Source organism: Phalacrocorax carbo, chromosome 23, assembly GCF_963921805.1.
Source record: "Phalacrocorax carbo chromosome 23, bPhaCar2.1, whole genome shotgun sequence".
Classification (NCBI taxonomy): Eukaryota; Metazoa; Chordata; class Aves; order Suliformes; family Phalacrocoracidae; genus Phalacrocorax; species Phalacrocorax carbo.
In genome coordinates this window covers 5,116,294-5,136,179 of record NC_087535.1, presented here as the reverse complement: position 1 = coordinate 5,136,179, position 19,886 = coordinate 5,116,294, and the positions used below count along the sequence as shown (strand labels likewise).

General features: G+C 59.5%; 1 protein-coding gene across 1 annotated transcript in view; it reads right to left on the bottom strand.

Moving 5' to 3' along the window:
- The window catches only part of TMCC2 (transmembrane and coiled-coil domain family 2), a 28,406-nt gene extending 8,883 nt beyond the window's left edge, over positions 1-19,523 (bottom strand). Inside the window, exons 1-2 of the mRNA XM_064472013.1 lie at positions 19,182-19,523; positions 10,092-10,598 (exon numbers count right to left, since the gene is read on the bottom strand). Coding sequence (XP_064328083.1) covers positions 10,092-10,598; positions 19,182-19,346 — 672 coding nt within the window. The 5' untranslated portion in view covers positions 19,347-19,523. The remainder of the gene's footprint in view (positions 1-10,091; positions 10,599-19,181) is intronic.
- Positions 19,524-19,886: the final 363 nt, after the last annotated feature.

The window sequence follows — 19,886 nt, the reverse complement described above, 5'->3', positions numbered from 1 at the left end:
CTTGGGCTGGTCTGAGCTGGGAGTCCAGCACTGCCGGACCTTCCCCCACCAATTCCAGTGCTGGTGCTCATGCTCGCAGCTCTCTGTGCACCGCTGGGAGCAGGGAGGAGGCAGAGCCGGAGCAGCCCATCACGGACTGGTCTGTGATGCAAAGCTGCCAAAGCACAGTTCAACACCAATAACTAAAATCCTTGGCCTCTTCTAGCCCAAACTCCTGCTGCTGCAGCACCGGCACTGTGCTCGGCACCCTGCCCAGGGCATCCCCAGCGTGCTGCCGCACCCGGCAAGTGTTTATAGGAGACGGTGCTTGGGAGCGAGGGACAGGCTGAATCGCCCACGCGGCAGCGCAGCTCACCAGTGCCATCTTCCCAAACCGGTCTTGGCCGTTGGCCCTGTGATGGGGGAGCAGCGCTGGAGGGACCTGGCTGGTCCCTGCACCCCAGCCTGGGGATGGCACAGCCCCGTGCTGACCCGAGCATCCCCACAGACCACATTACCGCTATGGGAGTTGCTTCTACCCACAGAGCTGTCAGCAGATCGCATGTTTCTTGGTCTGTCCTCTCAGAAGGACGTGATCTCATAGGCAAAAGCCTCCCCTCCCCATCTGGCTGTGAGTTTGCGTGAGCAACCTTTGCGCGTGCTGGTGCTGACCCCCTTCCCTGCACGCTCACCCACCGTTTGCAGGCACTGGTGGGGGCTGTGGTACCATCCGTACCGCAAGGCACAGAGAAGAGCAGATTCCCCGGTAGGTTAAACCCACCAGGAGCAAAATCTAGCTGTGCCTACCGTACAGTGCTCAGCTGTGCTGGGGAAGGGCGAAGAAGGAGCAAAGTTTCCCCCCTGGTGCTGCACCGATGTTCAAAGACGTGGGGTATGGCCAGACCCTGTGGAAAATGCTGCAATGCTGCCCACGGGGACCAGTGCTGGCAGCACACCCGGCTCCTTGCCAGCCTGGGTAGGAGCAGTGTGTCTCCCGTGGGCAGGCGCCGCTCCTCGTCTGTCCCTCTGATCCCACAGAGCTGCCTCTGTGAGGGTGGATTTTGCAGCCTGGCCAAGCCCCGGGCCGTGGATGCCTCCGGGCATGACACAGGGCACATTACCGAGGGACATTCGTCTTTAGTTTAACATCTCTCATAGCATCACTTCGCGTTTTAGCATGGGAGCCAGAGGTCACTTCCCATCGCTCTTCCGTTGCCTCAGTGGGGCAGGAAAAATCCCCAGCTGCACAAGATGCTCTGGAAAACACCCTCCCTGCTCCGAGCTCTGCTTTCCATTTCCCTTGCTTAAAGCGCTGGGGCTGGCCCCGAAGCCCGGCTGCTCCCCACCGGCCGCTCGCAGCCCTGCTGCAGGCAGTGGAGGGAAGCATCTTTTGGGGCTGCCAAGCACAGCCCCACTTCTGCGCTGCGACTCCATTCTCCCAGGCTGTGGTACTGGCCCCCCCCGAGCCCCCCACACCTCCTGCCAGTTCACATCCCCCTGCAAACCCTGCCAGGCTGTCCCTGGCCTCAGGGAAAGATGGAGGCACACAAATTTCCCCAGCGGAGGCTGAAGAGGTGGGGATTTGATAAACAGCAGGATGCTCAGGATGAGACTTTGCAGGCAGCCTGCTGCAACAAGACCTCGAGAGCATTTTTTATTTATTGTAGACCTCAGGCAGCTTGATTCATAGGAAATAACCTATTCTCAGCTCCCCGCCACAAGGGGAAGGTTAGGGTTAGCAAATAAGTGCAGAAGCAAGAACATCACCTATTAATGCCCAGGCACAGCAAGGTGGAGCAGTGGTGCAGCATCTCCCCTCCCAAGGGCACAGCCTCCCTTCCACACGATGCAAAAACCCCACTGGCATGGGGTTTTTGCATCGTGTGAAAAGTGGGAAAAGTGGGAAAATCGTGGGAAAAGTGGGGATTTTGCAAGGAAATTACCCGAGAGGTTGGTGGCGGACTCCCCTTCATCCTTAGCACCGGCTCTGCTTTAGATTTAGTCTGCTGCTTAGAAAGTGGCAGCTATGTTTTTCAGGCCTGCCTGTAAGAGGCAAATTTAAAAATAAATAAACCCCAGCTCCCATGCAAAGATAATCCCTGAATGGCCACAAAATCACTGCTCATTCGGTGTGTGCCAGTGCTGAGCGGTGCAGAATCCAGCCCTGACCGCCTACAATGTCCCGTTCTGAGCACCTCAACCCAGAGAGAGGTCAGCTAGCAATGAAACACAAACACACCGCAAATTTTGGACTCGGGCTCTGCCTTTGCTGGCCGGCATGGGCAGCAGCTGGGGCTGGGCTTAGCAGGAATGTGCAGCGCCTGAGCTGAGCGTAGAGATCCAGGTACTAAAAAAAGGAAGAAGACTGGCCGAGCTGCACTAGGGTGTCCTCGACCGGGCTGGGAAAGCTGTGAATGGATTATCAGGAGTCAGGTCACTGATACAGGTGAAGATCTGCAAAGTTCACCGCTCCTTAACCTCACGTTCCTGAGTGCATTTACTGTCCAAAGCAAGTGGCTTCTTGGCTAAGACCTCAACCCTTGCAAGCAGCAGCTGTACAGAGCTCAGCAGCAGCCTGACCTTCGCCGGCAGGTACCGCCTTGCTCCTCACCCCTTATTCCTGGACATGCCGAGTCCTTGCCTTGCCAGTGCCTAGGAGCAGGAAGGAGAGCAGAGGGGGGTACTTACAAAGACACCCAGCAGAGAATTTAAGAGCAATATCCTCTTCCCGGGACAGGATTCGGGAGGATGTGGTTCTGGCATGAGGATGCCCTGGTCACTCCTGCAAAGCGCCGGGCCGGTGCTCCGCGAGGCGGACGGATCCTCTCCCTCTGTCATGGCTGCGGTTAAGGAGTCGAAGGGGCAGAGGACTGTATGACGTGCGTTTCCAGAGGAGGCACTACGAGGCTCTGAGGCAGCCAAGAACAAGCAGCACAGGCTGGTGAGCTTGGAGGGAGCCTGGGGGAGCGGGAACAGGCTGGGTGCCGCAGAGGCCCGTCCTGCTCCTCCAACTGTGCTGGGAGAACAAACAGCACCGCCAAGCGCTGCCTGGCCGGGCTGCCTTCTGAATGATGCAGAGAATAAACAATCGAGCTGTTCCCCAGTCCCCTGGCTGAGCTGGGATGGTGCCACCATCCCACGGGGCTCAGTGGCAGCAGGTGGGGAGTGTGCTCCTGCACGGCACCCAGTGAAGAGCCCCGCGTAGAAGGCGGCTGCGTGGGTACAGATGGGCAGATCCCCAGGGGATCCGTCCCCGATGCCTGCCCTGGGCTTGGGAAGTCCCTGTGCCTCTGTGCCCAGCCACACCATTAGGACCCCAGTGCTTCCTGATTCGATACCGCATCCTCTAGGTCGGGGAGTGTTCCTTGTGCCCTGGGCTCGCAGGTCACTGGGAGGAACACCTCTGCAGAGATGATTCAGTGACCATCCCTCATGGGTGAAGCTATTCAGGGCCCTGCCTACACTTGGAGAATCTTTGGAAAATTTCCCACTGTTGTTTTTCCTGGAGGGAGTAACCCCGGGAGCTCCAGCAACGGTGCTGCTATGTCGCTTGCTGGGTGAGACAGCATTAAACCCACCAGCAGCACCTCCAGCCCATGCTGCAGCTGGGTTTTGACACCTCTAACAGGGTGCTTGTGCAGCTGGGGGGGATTTTCAGCAGCTTTTGTATGAAGGGTTTGAGGGGGAAGGCACGGAGAGGCAGAGCCGCAGCTGCAGCGGGGCGAGGAGTCACAAGGCAGGACCCTGCTTTGCTCATCCTGACTCAGGAGCCAAATCCTGCTCTCAGCCACAACCCAGCTGTCTGCTCGCGGTGGCAGGGGATGGGCAGGAGAGATCACGGCATGGACATGAACCCTTGCTCCCCCAACCCTGCTCTGTCCGCCCTGGGCACCCACCCCGCGCACCAGCCGCCCGCTCGACCCAAATCCCCCGGGGGCAGGCGGCAAGGCGGTGTTCGTGGCGCCTGCCTGTCGCGGAGCGGGAGCTGCTGGTGGGCTGGAAACAACAGCCATATGTCAATGAAGGCTGAGGAACACGATGTCTTTTGCTAGGGGGTGAATCAGTATGAGAGTCTGATATTCTTCTTCTCCTGAATTAATTAAGCAGCAATCTCGGGTATCTTTGTCTTCACGGCTATTATCTGCTTTTCCCAAAGTGCTCCTCGAAGCATCATCCCAATGGGAGTTCCTGCCACCACCCTTTGCTCAGAGCCTCTCATTCACCTGCGACACGGGGCGAGATGGAGGTAGAGAGGTGGGAGCTGACTCGGACACGAGGACTCTCGCACCTCCACTTTCCTGATGCCCTGTGGGGGCTCAGTCTGCAGGCAAGGTCAGCAGTCCCCCCCTAAAACCCTTGGCATTTGTAGGGTCTCCACACACCGGTGCTCCCCAGCTCACGCCCTTGGGACCCCAGCTGGATGTCGAGGGGATGCCCGGCCATGGGGCTGCAGGGAGCGCAGCTTTACAGCACCATTCCCTCCCTTCACTTTTGCAGTCACCGCTGGCCTAGTTTAGCTTCTTCCTCTGGGATTTTAACACCAGAAGTCACCCGGAGTTTGGGTGGGAGGGGAGGATGTGCTTTGCCTCTGTCAGCAAATCCTCCTAAAGTCATGCGAGATACTTCACCAAATGCATGGAAGTGTTGGCTCTGGTTTCCAGCTGCAGAAATTCGAGGCAGGGAGCAAGGGAAAACCCCTGCCTGGGAATCTCCTGTCTGGGTTAGATGTGGGGACAGCACCAAAAGCAGTGAGACTCGAAAGTCCTGTGTCCCCTTAGCTTGTGCCAACTCCTCGGGGACTCTTAGGTGCTCAGCATCTCCAGAAAACAGGCTGCCTGCTCAGGAGCACAGCCTTAGGCTTCTGGTTTTAGGATCACTGGCCCCAGCTCCACAAACACTCAAACTCCCATTGAAAATGAGTTTTAGGGGCAACAAAGCATCTCCAGCATCCCACCGACGGAGCCACCCCAGCGCGCCTGGCCGATTTCCCTTGCCACCACCAGGACCTCACCCACCGCAGGGAGAAAGGATACTCAAGAAGCACCACGGAGCAAACCCGCCTTCCTACCGGCTAGTCCCCGATGCCGTGGCATCTCCCCTCCGGGCTGGAGCTGGGCTGGGGGTGCTCAGCACCCCGACGGGCCACACTGGCCCCGAGGGGACACAGCTGGGTTGCGCAGAGTCCCTGTCCCTGTCCCTGTCCCAGTTGTCGACTGAGACCAGTTCTGGGTAACCGGAGCCGTGGGAGGTGAGAAACCACATCCCCGCCCTGAAACCAAAGGCGGTCGGATGCCGGCGGGGCTGAAGGGAGCCAGGGCTGAGCTGGACCTGTTGCAGCCAGAAAGCAGATGTCTGAGCAGGGGAGATGAACCTTGCCTGATGGCCTTGAGCTGCCGGAGCAAGGGCTGAGCCCTTCCACAGCCTCCTGGCCACCACTCGCCCAAACCCTCCATGCCCAAGGGCCAGAGCCATCCCGGGGGTAGATGCTCAGAAACTGCGAGTTTCTCTCTGCTGACTATAATCCATCTTCCCCTGATATAGCCACTGACCCGGCGGGCATCTAAATTTAGCGGGATGAATCCTGCCCTGCCTTTGGAGTGCTGGTGACCTTAAGGCAGCAGGATGGGGCCGTGAGGACAGGACCCCCGCAAGGCAGAGCCCCAGGCCCCCAGGCCACCTCCCGCAGAGACGGGGCAGGCAGCAGGGCAGCGGAGGGAGGGGACGGGAGCAGGGAAATGGCACACTCAGGCTATGAGCCCATAAATAAGCGTGGCTCGTAGCTGCTCGGCAGCCGGCCTGGCCTGCAAGCCCGAAGCTGAGACGTGGCACGAAGCCCCCCTTGTTCCCCCCGTCCCTCCCCTGTGTCTCACAGCAGAAGCATCCGCGCTGGGGTGCCAAGGCAGCCGCGGGAGGGGCACGGGGGGACGCGGGCAGCGGTGGCAGCTGGTGCTGTCACTTGCCGAGGGACACCGAGGGCAGGTGAGCAGGGAGCCCGGCCAGGCTCCGGCCCTCGCACCCCTCGGGGGTTGCTCCCGGCGCTGCCGGCCGGGGCTGAGCACTTTGCACTCGTGACACTTGTGAGCGGATCCCTCTGGGATGCCGGGGAGAAGCCGGCTATGGGAGCGCACAGCCAACCAGCCAGACGGACAGACACCCGCGCACGGCGGTGCGGTAACGCTGCCCTCTAACGGCCACCGGCCCCGCATCCAGCCCGCTCGCACGGGCTCCCTCCCGTTCGCGGCTCGGTGCGGGTTGCAGGGGCTCGGAGGGACCCCGAGGCCCCGGCGCAACACGGGGGCTCACCTGGACGTGGACCATGCCGCAGTCCCCGCAGGCATCCGCGCAGCTCCCTGGCAGCACCAGGCATAAAACCCCTCGGCTGCCCCGGTCCAGCTCCGGCCGCCCCAACGGGGACAGGGACGAAGGTCCCCCCGGGATGCTCTGCCCCGCCAGCACTGGTGCTCGGCTGACCCCACCACCGCGGGGGATCGGGACCTGTGGGGGGACCCCACAGCCGCCGCTGCCAGCACCGGGGCCTCGGCAGCCGTCCCAGCCTGTAATGCCCGTCTGCCCGCCTCTCCCACAAGGTGCTGGCGGGTCACCAGGAGGAGATTAGTGAGATAAGGAGAAAGCTCTCCAGCACGCTCCCATCGCCACGCGTGGTCCGTCTGCAGCCTCCCCCTGCCCCAACCATGCCGCTGCCACCATCACTGTCACACGTGTCCGCAAGCCGGCACGTCCTCGTGTGAAACACCAACACCGGCCGCGTGCTCCCTCGGACACACCGACGCCAACGTACGTCCCAAATATACCGCCGCGCTTTGGCCAAGCGAGTCGCGCACGATGGGACGCGCGGGGAGAGTGGCTGTTTGAAAACCAGCGGTGTTCCTGGCTGTTGGTACCCGTGGCCCCGGAGAAGCGGCTCCCCCAGCCCACCCAACGGGCTCACCGTCGAGCCGAGACCCGTGTTAAAGCAAAGCAGGGAGCGTGCGCTCCGTGGGCACACATCGACTGGCTGCGGTTCTCAGAGCAGCATCAGCGTACAAAGCCTTGGTCCCAAGCCGCGTGCAATTGCCAGCAGGAGGCAGGGGACATCCGGGCCATCGCACTGACATCCCACCCTCATAGAAGCTGCTCTTTGCATGCACAAGGTGAGCAGAGCACGGTGGGGAAGGCTGGGGGCAGGGAGCCACAAACACATGTGCTCCCAGTGGGCATCACCCCGTAAAGCAAAGCCTTGTCCCCAGCTCGGTCCCCGACGTGCGATGCTGGTGACAGACCCCCAAGCCCCAGTTGGGGGTTACCGCTCGGCGCAGTGCTGGTGACAGACCCCAGCCCCAGTTGGGGGTTACCGCTCGGCGTGGTGCTGGTGACAGACCCCCAAGCCCCAGTTGGGGGTTACCGCTCGGCGCAGTGCTGGTGACAAACCCCCAGCCCCAGTTGGGGGTTACCGCTCGGCGCAGTGCTGGTGACAGACTCCCAGCCCCAGTTGGGGGTTACCGCTCGGTGTGGTGCTGGTGACAGACCCCCAAGCCCCAGTTGGGGGTTACCGCTCGTCGCAGTGCTGGTGACAGACCCCCAGCCCCAGTTGGGGGTTACCGCTCGGCGTGGTGCTGGTGACAGACCCCCAAGCCCCAGTTGGGGGTTACCGCTCGGTGACGCTCCCCACGACAGGCAGCTGGGCCAGAGTGCGGGGCAGCTGCAGGTGCAGGCAGCGTGCAGGCAGCTCGGGGGCATGCGAAGCATCCCTCCGATGACACCATGAGCCCATCTAGACCCGGTGCCCGGCACTGAATGCCCAGACTGTGCCGGTGTCCTGCTCACCTCCTCCAGCCACCCTGTCTGCTCCCTGCAGCCGCAGCGCCCTGGCAGCTGCCTCTTGGGGGGACTTAGGGGGTGCAAGGAGGAGGAACCATGAGTGCCCAGCCCCAGCAGGGATGAGGGTGGCCTGGGACCATCAGGGATTGCAGGGCAAGGGAACTGGTGCAGGTGAAAGTAGGGAAGAGAAAACTTCAGGAACCTAATTAAGAAATAAAAAAAAAAAAAAGGGAAAAAAAATCAATAGTTGTTCAAAAAGCACTTGCTGAGGCTGAGTGATCCCGTGAGGGATTAATCCAGCATGTGCTCAGGCCCTTATGCAACGGATGGAAAATTCAGCATGAAATTTCTGGGGGAAAAACAGCTCTTTCACAGGGGCCCGGTGCATCTCTAGGGCGGCGGCTTCCAGACTGAGGGCGAAACAGGGAGGAGGCAGAGGCATCTGACCCCAGCGGGACAGGGCAGAGGCGATGTGAAGCAATTGCTGGCCCAGAGCCCCTCTGCAAACCTGCCTGCTGGGGTCTGGCGGAGCCGTGCCGGGTGTGCTCGAGCCTAGGGCACGGCAGCACCAGCCACCCCTGCGGAAGAGGAGCTGGTTTGCTGCAGGCAGGAGGCTGGGTTTCCTGAGGGCTATGGAAAAATAATACGGCATGAGAATATCACATAGCTCTTGTTTCTCTAAATAGGTTATTTTTCCACTGTCCCACAAAGGCCCCAGTATCGTCTCTCTTCTTATTACTCTTTGTGTCATATGCAGTTAATTATTCATCCCCTTTTCGTGCTCTTTGTGCTGCTCCGTGAGCAGACACGGACCCGCTTTGCTCTCACCTCCCTCCAGGTTCTTCTGTCCCGGTGCAAAGTGCTTTGGCTCAAAGCTTTGGCCGTAACCCCCAGAGGGCTCAGCGGAACCAGGCTCCTTGCAAGGCCAATGCCACGGGCCAGAGGGAAGAAATTTTGGCTGCAGGTGCTCAAATTAACAACCTGAATAGCCCCTGGCTCTGCTTGGGCACCTGGTCTGGGTGCAGCGTGGGGACTGCCAGGGAAGGGTCGGGGTGCCCTGATTTGCGCACAGTAAAGCGGGGAGAGGAGGACCTGGGAAGCCGTTTCTTGCGAATGAATGACGTGTTTATCCCCTGGGATGAGATTCCCACGTCCCGGTGGTGGCCCCGTGCCCGCGCGGCTGTGGCAGGGGAGCAGTGCTGGCACCCGCTGCAAGCCACGAGCATCAGCTGCAGCTCGGCGCTGAAACAGCCAAGCGAAAACAGAAAGAAAAAGTATCTGGTTGATCCTCTTTCCATTAGCTCAGAGGGCAACAGAAGTCTCCAGGTCAGATTTCCCCTCTCAGAAACTTGGTGCCAAGGAGAGAGGAGCAGCTGGGGAGGGGAGACACGTAGGAACCATCGCCCCCAGCCCCTGCACCCACTGGGTCCCACTGCTCGGGAGTGCATGGACCTGACACCCCCGCTGCTATCCCACCCAGAGGCTCTGCCCAGCCACTGTCACCCTATTACGCAGCTATTCCTGTAAAAGCCACGCACCCACGAGCCCCCACAGGGTGCTGGAGCCTGCCTGGCCATCACCCCACCCCAAGCCCTACCACTTTGCCAATTCACTGCTGGCATTTTCAGGTAAATTAAGAAAAAAAACAAAAGAGGATGCATCTAGCCCTCAGGGCTGCAGAGAGTGATTTTAGAGTGTGACACCCTCCAAGCTCCAAGGGCCAAGGAGAGAAGCCCACATGAAGAATCGCGCCGGCACCCGGAGCACCTCTCACCGCTCTCACCGTGTCCTCAGCGTGCCGTGCTGCTGCGCTAATCTCAGCTGTTTCATAATTAACAGGGCTAAACGCTAGATGGAAATACCATCCTCTCTATTAGCTCTGCACAGGGCGGTTTAAAAATCACTTTGGAAGGGACCGATTTGTGGCCACCTGGCCGAGCCCTTATAGACACCCAGCACTGGGGTGCCCAGGGTCCCCTCCAACCCCACGCTGGGGGTCCCACCCCACGGGCACAGAGCTCTTGGCAGGTCCTTCTCTCTCTCCCTCAAATCCCGCTCTGGGAATCAGACTGAGGCGTGTCCCTGCTTCCACCTCCCCATGAGAGAAACATCAGCTCCAGCAGCCTCTGGACCCTAGGGCTGCCATCTGCCCTCCTGCACACCCGGTGCCACCAGCGCTGCCCCGAGGGACAGTCTCCTCCTGACAGTGTTTTCGGGCGCTCTGCACCCAGTCCTGCCCGGGCTGCCCGGTGTGGGCTCGTGCCCCCCCAGCTGCCCCCGTGGCACAGCCCTACCTTGTCGGCCAGGCACTCGGTGTCCTCGGTAAGCAGGTAGACGGCCCCGCTCTCGGCCAGGAGGATGGCAGTGTCGGTGGTGGAGGAGGACCTGGGGCGGCCCTGGTGCTGATGCAGGATGGCGGTGAGGCTGCTGTCCTGGGGGGCCTTGCGGACGAGGTGGGGGCTCCCTTTCTGGGGCTCCAGCGAGCTGCTCTTGGCCCGCCGGCTGCCGCTGTGCAGGCTGGTGCCGCGCTTGATGGAGGGGCGAGAGCGGATCTGCTGCAGCACCCGGTTGAAGGCGGTGGGACGTGCCGGGAGGTCGTGCAGGGACATGGCGTAGGAGACGCGGTGCATCTCCGGGGACCGCTCCTTCTCATCAGGGGAGTCATGGTCGGACATGCCGTAGTGCGGCGGCAGCGAGTCCTGCGAGTTCTGGTGCTCCCGCTCCCGTGACCGCCGGCGGCTGTGGAAAAGGTGCTTCAGGCCATGGCCAAACATGGAGCCTTCAGACAGCTGCTGGATTTTCTGCGGGAGAGGAGAGAAGACAACCCCTGTTACTGTCAGGATGGGATGGCATTGCCCCACTTTGGCACACGCAGCTCTGACGGACAGTGCCCACGCTCACACTGAACCAAAATGTGAAGCTCAAGGGATTAAAGAGCTTCTGGAGGGCTCTGGGGTCCCCACACCAGCCCAAAGGGATCTGCGAAAGGGAACAAGCCTTGCTGCTGGCACCCATGGAAAAGTATTAAACATTAGTGGCCATGTGATGGCCCGCAGGGCTGAGCACAGTGGCTCGGGGTGGCTCAGGTATGCAGCTCCAACAGCATTACCCACGCCGGGGAAGGTCTCCGATGAGCGCTGGCTACCCCTGAAGGTAGCAAGAGGAGCAGAAAGACCCCTCAGAGCAATGGAGGGAGGAGGGTGCCTGCGGCAGCCAACCCCAGGTGCTGCACGGAGACCCCGACTCCGCAGGCAGCAGGAACGGAGCAGCCTTTTCCTTATCTAGAAAAGCCATGGTTCCTCCCAGCCTTGGAGCCTCGGCCACCGGTGTGCTGCCGGAGGCATTTGCCCTCCGAGACATGCTCCAGGAAGGATCGGGAGGGCTTTTGCCTGGGTGATTTTCCTTGGCCTCTGAGCACAGCATGGACCAGGCTGGTCTCACTTATGGGGATGAAATCGCAGCTCATGGCCCGGTGCCACCAAATCCAGTCGCTGCTGGTCAGCAACTGGTTTCCAGCAGGAGACAGGACACGCCGCTCCCCTGGGTACCCCTGGGTCTTCCTCTCTCAGGGGGCTGAGACTTGTGTTCCCACAGAGCACACGGCTTTTCTCATGCTGGTTCCTGGGAATCGGGGTGGACGCTGGCCGTGGCAAAGTCATGCAATATAGATGGTGGAACAGATTGTGCTCTTGATTACAGCTGAGTTGGCCTGTAGTGGTTTCCCTGCAGACACTGGAACACCCAGATTTGCATCCCTGGGAGATTTTGGCTGGGTGCCCTCTGCAATCCCCTGTGCGTGGTCAACCCGGGGGGCAGCGGTGTGGGCAGCAACCTCCAGCATTTGCAAAGGGCTCAGCAGATCCCAGATCCCTGGTCCATCAGAGCTCCCAGACAGCAAATAAATGATCTTGGGATGTTGAAAGATCCTCTCGCCTCCCAAAGCAGCCTCAGCTACCAGGAACCCAGCAGATCACAAGGCACAAGTCTGCCCTGTTGCTCTCTGTCTCGATTTTGGAGTTAAGCCGAGCACCCTACCTTTGAGGACGCCAGTCCTGACCCTGCTGACGTTCAGAGGCATTTCACCACTGATTTACTGCGGCTGGGACTCTCCCCAGGGATGCTGGTTCCTGTAACTGCGGCGCTGCCATTTACTCATGCTCGAAAACCAGCATGAAGCGGGCTCCAAACCAGGAGCTACTTATAGCCCCAGCAGACACTTGGCAAAAAACCCGGCATTTAGAAAAGCAGTGATGTTTGAGACATGACCTCCAGGAGCTGCAGACTGTGTAGGATTTCACGGCCATACAGAAAGGGCTCCTCCTAAAAATCCCAGACATCAAAGCCACAAGGTCCAAATCCATCAGGGCCTAATTCTCATCACACTTGTAATATTGACAAGGAATCAGCAATTAGAGCCTTTGTCACTAAACACTCCAGGCAAACCCTATAATTCCTCTCTTATCCATTCATAATGAAAACTTCTATCCTTTTGGTTTTTCGTAGGAAATATATAATAAATCTATGGTGCTGAATTGCTACTTCAGGAAATAGTGATTTAAATTTTATTCTATTTATAGAGTCTCTATGGAAACAGAGACAGCATTAGATAGATAATAACTATAAACCCACAGATTTCTACCATCAAGGGTACGGCATACCCTCGGATGCACAGTTAGCCCTTTAGAAGGTCCAGGTGAAAAGAAATGACCAACTCCTTTCCTTGAAGGTAATGAAAACAAAATAATAGTGAAGCCAGCAATAAAGGAGAGGATGTTTTCCCAGCACCAGCGTGGAGGCGGAAGCCAGCCACCCTGCAGGGGTTCTTGGCCCAACAGCTCCGTCTGATAGAAATTCACCTTTTAAAAGAAACTTTCCTCAGGCCCTTTCCAAGTTTTCCTGAAAGAACCTTTCCTGGGCTCTGCAGGTAGGGCTCCAGCGGGACGGGAAGAGATCTGCATGGGAAAAAGGGGAAGGAAAGCAAAAAGAGGAGTCCCAGCCTTGCTGTCCTGGCCTTGATCCCCCACCAGCTCGATGGCTTGTCAAGCCAAAGGCTTGTCGACATTAAAGAGTGGTCGGGAGTGGTCACCACAAATAAGCCATTCTGCAACGATTATTTCAGAGAATTGGCTGATGTAAAAAATCTGTTTTATTATGCTACTCCAGGATATTACTGCATTTCCAAAGCAGAGGCATTTTTCTGGCATGAAACTACTCATGGCTCAGAACAGAGTGTCTGCACGGGCTATTTTGGAACAGCTGTTGCTTAATAACTGATGCAATGGATACAGAGATTAATTTCTCAGTGTAGGCAGCTGTAAAACACTAAGATTAGTACAAAAATATCTTTATTTCTTTTGCCTTTTTCATTAATGCAGCCAGGGTCTCCTGCTCGGCAGAGGGGACTTGTTTCCGTGGGCTCCAAAGGAGCAGCTCCTGCTTCACGTCCCCCGTCAGCGGATCAGTTCTTGCCGGCTGCGGCGGGGTCAAGCCCAAGGCACACGGTTTGGCTGAGCACGGCTCTGGGCTGACCACAGCCGCACTCTCTGCCTCCTTCTTACGTGCTTATCCACTGATGGAAACTAATTGCTAAAGTGTGAGAAGCTAGGAGGGGGTTGCACCCTTGTCCCATCCCACCGCCCTGCCTGCGCTGAGAGCAGAGTCCCGGCCCTGCGGGGACACCGCGGGGACAAGCCGCGCCTGGCCAAGAGCCGAGAAAACCCATTTTAATCCAAATTAACATATCTTGCAAGAAGACAGTGACTTGGATGACTGTTTTGTCTGGGATGCTGCTCTTGGCAATGTCCCGTGGGAGAGCCAAGTGCTGCCCTTGCCCGTCGTGGCAGGGCTGGGCATCCCTCCCTGTCTCCCAGGCCGTGCCGGGCTCTCCAGGGCTGGTGTTCCTCCCGCTGCCAAATGGCCACACAGCCTGAAACCTCCCAGTTTCTCACTAAATGGTTTTCCAGCTCTGCCTTGACATCCAAACCTCTTACTCGGCTTTCAGACGCACAAGGAGGGGGATCTTGTTGCCGTGACCTTTTAGCACAGCCACGCGCTGCAAAGTCCCACTCAATTAGTTTTATTATTATTAATTATTTATATCCCTGGCCCACTGAGAGGCTACAGCCAAGACTCTGCAGCCATTTGGAGGCATTGCATAGACATAGTGGAAGATCATCCTATCCCATCCCGTCCTGTCCTGCCCCATCCCATCCCCTCCCATCCCATCCCGTCCTGTCCTGTTCCGTCCCATCACATCCCATCCCGTCCTGTCCCGTCCCATCGCATCCCATCCCGTCCCCTCTCATCCCATCCCATCCCGTCCTGTCCCGTCCCATCGCATCCAATCCCGTCCTGTCCCGTTCCGTCCCCTCCCATCCCATCCCATCCCATCCCATCCCGTCCCATCCCTTCCCCTCTCATCCCATCCCATCGCATCCTATCCCATCCCGTCCTGTTCTGTCCTGTCCCATCCCATCCCATAGCACTCTATATTTTAAGGTGTGGGGGGAGCCATTCCCCCAGTGGACAGAGACAGGGAATGAGCTACTGAGCAGCCTCGAGCCCTGCAAACAGCAGCAGGGCCCCAGGAGGTCCTGCTCACCCTGCACAGGGTTTCTGGTCCTCCTGCTACTTTCTCCAGCTGATCCTCCTAAGGGTTCCCAGCAAGGGGGTCCTACCCCATTGCCAGCAGCCAACTGGGGGCCGGGGGCAGAGTTGTCCCCGCGGGGTGGCAGCCAGCCCAGCTGCCCCTCACATCCTTATCTCACACCAGCATCCTGAGCCCCAGTTCTGCTGCAAATCCCGCTGCCACAGATGCCAAGGAAAACGTATAGATGTTCTAAAATGGAAAATAAAGCACTCCCCCACACACGCTTCTCCTCCCGGGGACAGGATGAGAGAACAAACATGTGACAAACGTTAGTCATGTTGTTTAATGCACTACCAAAACGCTATAGTGACACGCAGCTCCTTAAACGCTCCCCAGAATAACACCTGTGGGGCTGGCACCAACCGCCCAGGTGTGGCTCTGGCCTGGGGGGCTGCGGATCCCCGCGAGCTCCCAACTTCAGGTGGTGTCTGCAGGGTGAAATCTCTGTTGCTGGTACCGAGAGGAGCCAGATGTTCTCCCAGGGGAATAACAGAGTGAACGGCAGCCCACGACCGCTTCTCTCACGGCTGTCACCTCTGCATCTCCTGAATTGACTGTGGGGATGCTGAGCGCTGGAATTCAGTGGGATGCAAGGATGGGGACCCTGGGAGTCAGATCTTGGGGGGCTGGGACTGTAGGCAGCTGGGCACAGAGCGCTTGGCCTTAGCCGAGTGGCCCACACCAACATGAGCGTGTGTCCGCTGGGATGCACCGTGCAGCTGCCGGGAGGGCAGCGCGACCCGGCCTCGGCTCTCGTCCCTCCACCGCGCCTGGCACAAACCCTGGGGAAACGCGCTGTCCTTCTGGCTGCACCCTGCCCGGGAGGATGCTCTCCTCCCCTCTCCCTGCGGGGCTGGGGGTCCCAGCGTGCAGCTCCGCAGCGGTGAGAGTGGGGACCCGCCGGGGTCCCTGCTAGTAGCCTGAGAGCTTTTGATGAGCGATGCCCTGGAGAGATGATGGATGTGGCCACTCCAGGGACCACGCTGCTCCTGCTCGAGATGCTTGACAACAGCTCCATCCCGCTAACCGCAGGGGAGCCGGCTCACCTTGGTGGTGTCCTTTCAAGACCAAAATATGCCTGGAAAATTGTTCGTGCGAGGGATTAAATATAAATGTACCTGAGGGTTTAGAATAGGGGCTGGCGACCTTTACAGTCAGGAGGAATCCTCTGCATCCTCCCTGCAGTGAGAAGCCTGCACAGGCACTGCCACGGGGGGGCCTCTGAACCACATCAGGGGTTCTCCACCCCCAGACCCATCCCCTCACAGCGACGGGCCATCAAAGAAAATAAACTAGCTGAGTGGGTTTAACCTGCTGTGAGGAAACGGGAGGTTAATGTTTCACCCTGTCCACTCCGGCCACTCCCGTCCCAACCCCATTGCTCAGGGCAGGAGCTGTGCTGGGGACTACATGTCCCATGGTGGGACCTCCCCTTGTCCGCCATCTCCCTCCTCCCCAGGAGAGGCTCCCCAGCTCCAGAAAGCCCAGGGGAAGCTTTTTGTCCATGGATATGGAGTTTGGGTCAGGCCCTGGGAAGAGGGAAGAGCTTAAGTCAGTGCCTCTGGACTCCTGATCTTGGCTTTTGGGTTCAAAGGAGGGAAAGGCGGGAGCCATGAAGACGAAGATCATGAAACTGGAGATGGAAATTATGTCAGGCTTCAACTTTCAGCCCTTGCCCAGATCGGCCCATTCGGGAAAATAGAGAGAGAGCGAATTAGCCAGGGAAAACACACAGCTCAGATACACTCTGGGACAGTGGGAGTGGGCCCAAGCGGTGAACGCCTTGGTGGTGGGACGCCCCGGCCACCCCGGCAGCCGCGAGAGGCTGGATGTCTCCTTCTGCAGTGTTTTGTATGGATCCAGTCACTCTGCTGCAGAGTGCAGAAATCCCTGCCACCCAACATATTTTTGAGCAGAACTGTGTGTCATGCATCTGCTTTGCTCCTTGCCAGACTTATGGTTTTTTTTCCCTCTTCTCCCCTAATGGAGCCCTTGCTTTCGGCAAAGGAGCTGGAGTCGGGGCTGGGGAACAGAGAGCTGCCACGGATCTGCCGGTCTTAGGGGATGGAGATGACACAAGGCAGCCTGTTGTCTCCAGGCTGCCAGCTCAAATCCATCTTCGGCTGGCAGCAAACAAAAGTTTACATCTGATGCTTCTTTACTGCCCACAGGGAGATGAATCTGTGGGTCTTACTGTGTGGCACCATGCCAGCCTGGGGACAGTAGAGGGGCCAAGGACCAGCCTGTTTGAACCCACCCCACCGTGGCGAATGCAGTGCAGCTCCAGAGGGAGTTTGGGGCAGGAAAACTTTAAGATGATATTAACGATGCCACTAATCATAGCAACAGGAGGCAAAGTGGCTGAATCGGTGGTGACTGTGGTGGGGCCAGGCAGAGCGCCCAGCTCTGCCACAGAAGCTGTGGGCAGCACCAAGATGCAATTTTTCATGCATTCTGCCTGGCGAAGCAAGTTTGAGGATTGACTGCATGAGGGCAATTAATTGCTGAGCTACAAATGTGTTAAAGGTGAGCACCGTGAAGCAAACCTGCATTAGGGTATTTTACTCGCATCAATAAAATCAATGGGCATCTGGCCATTGCTGTTGCTGCGAGCTGGACCAGGCTGCAGACCAGGCTGAGCTCTAGCTCCGAGCTGGACGCGCTGACCAAGGAACGCTGGCCTGGTGGCCATCCCAGTCATAAGCTGCGGCTCCTTTTGCCCCACACTCCCACCTCTTTCTGACTCACTGTGCAGGTGAAAAGGGCCCCAGGTGGGATGGAGAGAGGCTGGGGGATCATGCAGATGAGAAGCACCACCTTGGGCAAGCTGAGTTGAGCCTCCTCGAGGTGAAAGTGTCCCACCGCACCAAGCCCTGAGCACCACATCCCCATGGATGTGCCTTCCCCTGGTACTGGGCTCTCCCCTCCAGCTGTTTTTAGGGCAGCAGCAACAGTTGTACATCATGTCAGCAAAGCCAAAACAGCCTCAGGAGCCAGAGCTGCTGCTCAGACATCGAGGAAAAAGCACCGCATGTCGCAGCGAGCAGAGTCCTGCAACCACAAGGCTTCTTGTGCTTAAAGCAGCCAAGTTCTCCTGTGGGAACGGGGGTTTTTATTTCCTGCCTGCCTTTCTGGAAGGGATGCATGCAGGCACGGCAGCAGCCTGGCAGTCCTGGTTGTGATTCCCAGCTCCCACATGACCTTGACCATGCCGGTAAGACCTTTTAGGCCGAGCAGCAGGCTGGAGTGCCCCACAACAAGGGTGTCTGTCCTGGATGCCAGGCCACCCCTGGGTGACCAGGGACATTTTTTGCTTCTGTCCAGGTCTTTCTGAAACCAAAGAGTGGAAGCGGCACCTCTGTACCACTGTGGCGCGACCACCACATCATCTTTGACAGAGCTGCCACGAGCACGCTCTGCCCGCGGCTGCAACATGCTGCAGCGCCTGAAAACACCAAAGTTATGAGCAGGGAATTCATCTCTGTAACATAAAACCCCACCACATCCACACCAGCTGTTGAACGGCCGGGGGTCAGAGCCGCTCCACTTTCAAACCCACAGGAAATTTCTGCCCAATTTCACCCGGGACCGCCCCGTCCTGCCTGCATCCCTGCCTGTATCCCTGCCTGTGCCCTGCCGCCGGGGACCGGCTCCCTTCCCTCCCGCAGCGCTGCAGTGCCGCGTAACTTGTTTTCCTCATTAACCGGACACAGCCCGAAGGCACGGGAGGAGCAGCCTTGGGGCCATTTATACACCGGCGCTTCCCGGCTGCCGCAGCGCTAATCCTATCAGCGCGGCTGGTGGTCCCCCGAGCATCTCCCCCATGCTCAGCGCTGGGGTGACTCTGGCAGTTATTTACCGGGGTCTGCTCAGCCCCTCTGCAGGGGGACAGCCCTGTTACCCCAAAAAGGCCTGCTTGGGTGGTGGCAGGCAGCCCACTCCAGACATGCCCGCAGGCCCCTTGCCAAGGGCGGGTGGTGTCACCAGGGTCCTCCCGCCTCTCCCACCGCCACCCTACTATTATTGCTGCTCTTGGTGGCCAGGCTGCAGCAGGGCCACGGCCTCGGCGGTGCCCAGCCCCATGCGTGTTTGTGCAAGCCTTCTGTAAGGCATCTTGACCCTGGGAGGTGGCCCACTGTGGGGGCATCCACACCCCAGAGCCATGCCCTCCCCTGGGAGCATCCCCAGTGCAGGAGGATCCCTGGTCTGGGAGCAGCCCAACCTGGGATCTCTTCATCCCAGGAGCATCCCCATCCCAGGAGAATCCTCATCCAGGAGCATCCTTATCCTGGGACCATCCTCATCCCGAGACCATCCTCATCCCGAGACCATCCTCATCCCAGGAGCATCCTCATCCCAGGAGCATCCTCATCCCGAGACCATCCTCATCCCAAGACCATTCTTATTCTGAGACCATCCCCATCCCAGGAGCACCCTCATCCAGGAGCATCCTGATCCAGGAGCATCCCCACCCTGGGACCATCCCACACCCTCCAAGGTCACACCTGTAGCAGAGCGGGGACCGGGGTGTGGGGACGGCCGTACCCCACCAAGGCGTACATCCCACCGGTAACCCCGCCGGGTGCTCACCGCACCGGTAACCCCAACGGTAATGCCACAGGGTGCTTCTCTGATCGGTAACCCCACTGTTGACCCGAAGGGATCCTCGCCCCTCCGGTGACCCCACAGGGAGGCCCATCGCCAACCCACTGGTACCCGCCGGCCGGCGCCTCACCTTCAGGTCGGGGGGCTTCGTGCGCGGCGGCGGGACAGCGCCCGCCTCCGGGACCGCCGCCGCCTCCCCGGGCTTGGCCTCCATGGCAGCAGCACCGGGCGGCTCCCCCGCGGCACCGGGCTCTTCCTCGGGCTGCTGCAGCTCGTCCGACCGGCACCGCTTCATACCGGTGCGCCGTGCCCCCGGGAGCGGGGCGGGGAGCGGGGGGAGCGCCTACGGCCGCGGCGGCGGCGGCGGGCGGCGCCCGGGCGGTCGCTGCGGGGCCCGGGGGCTGCGTGCCCCCGTCCCGCCCGCCCCAGCCCCGCCGTGCCCGGGACGGGCGGCGGCTCCGCGCCGCGGCGGCTCCGCGACCGCCGGCATCGGCATCGGCATCCCCGCCGCCGCCGCCGGCGGAGGGGCCTGAGTGGCGGCGGCGCTGGCCAATGGCGGCGGGAGGCGGGCGGGGCCGGCGGCGGCGATTGGCGGAGGCGGCGCGGAGCTGTCGCGGGCGCGCGGTGCTGCCGGGCCCGCCGCCCCCGGCCCGGCCGGTCGGAGCGAGACGCCGGGGCGCCGCCGCCCTGCCCCCGGGGCGCCGCTCTGCCTTTTATTTCTCCTCTATATTTTTATTGTAATTCATTTTTTTGTGTGTTTTATTTTTTCCCCGCTCCCAACTCCAGAGCCCACCGCGGGCCCCGGCAGTGTTGCCCGAGCAGCAGGGCCGTCCCG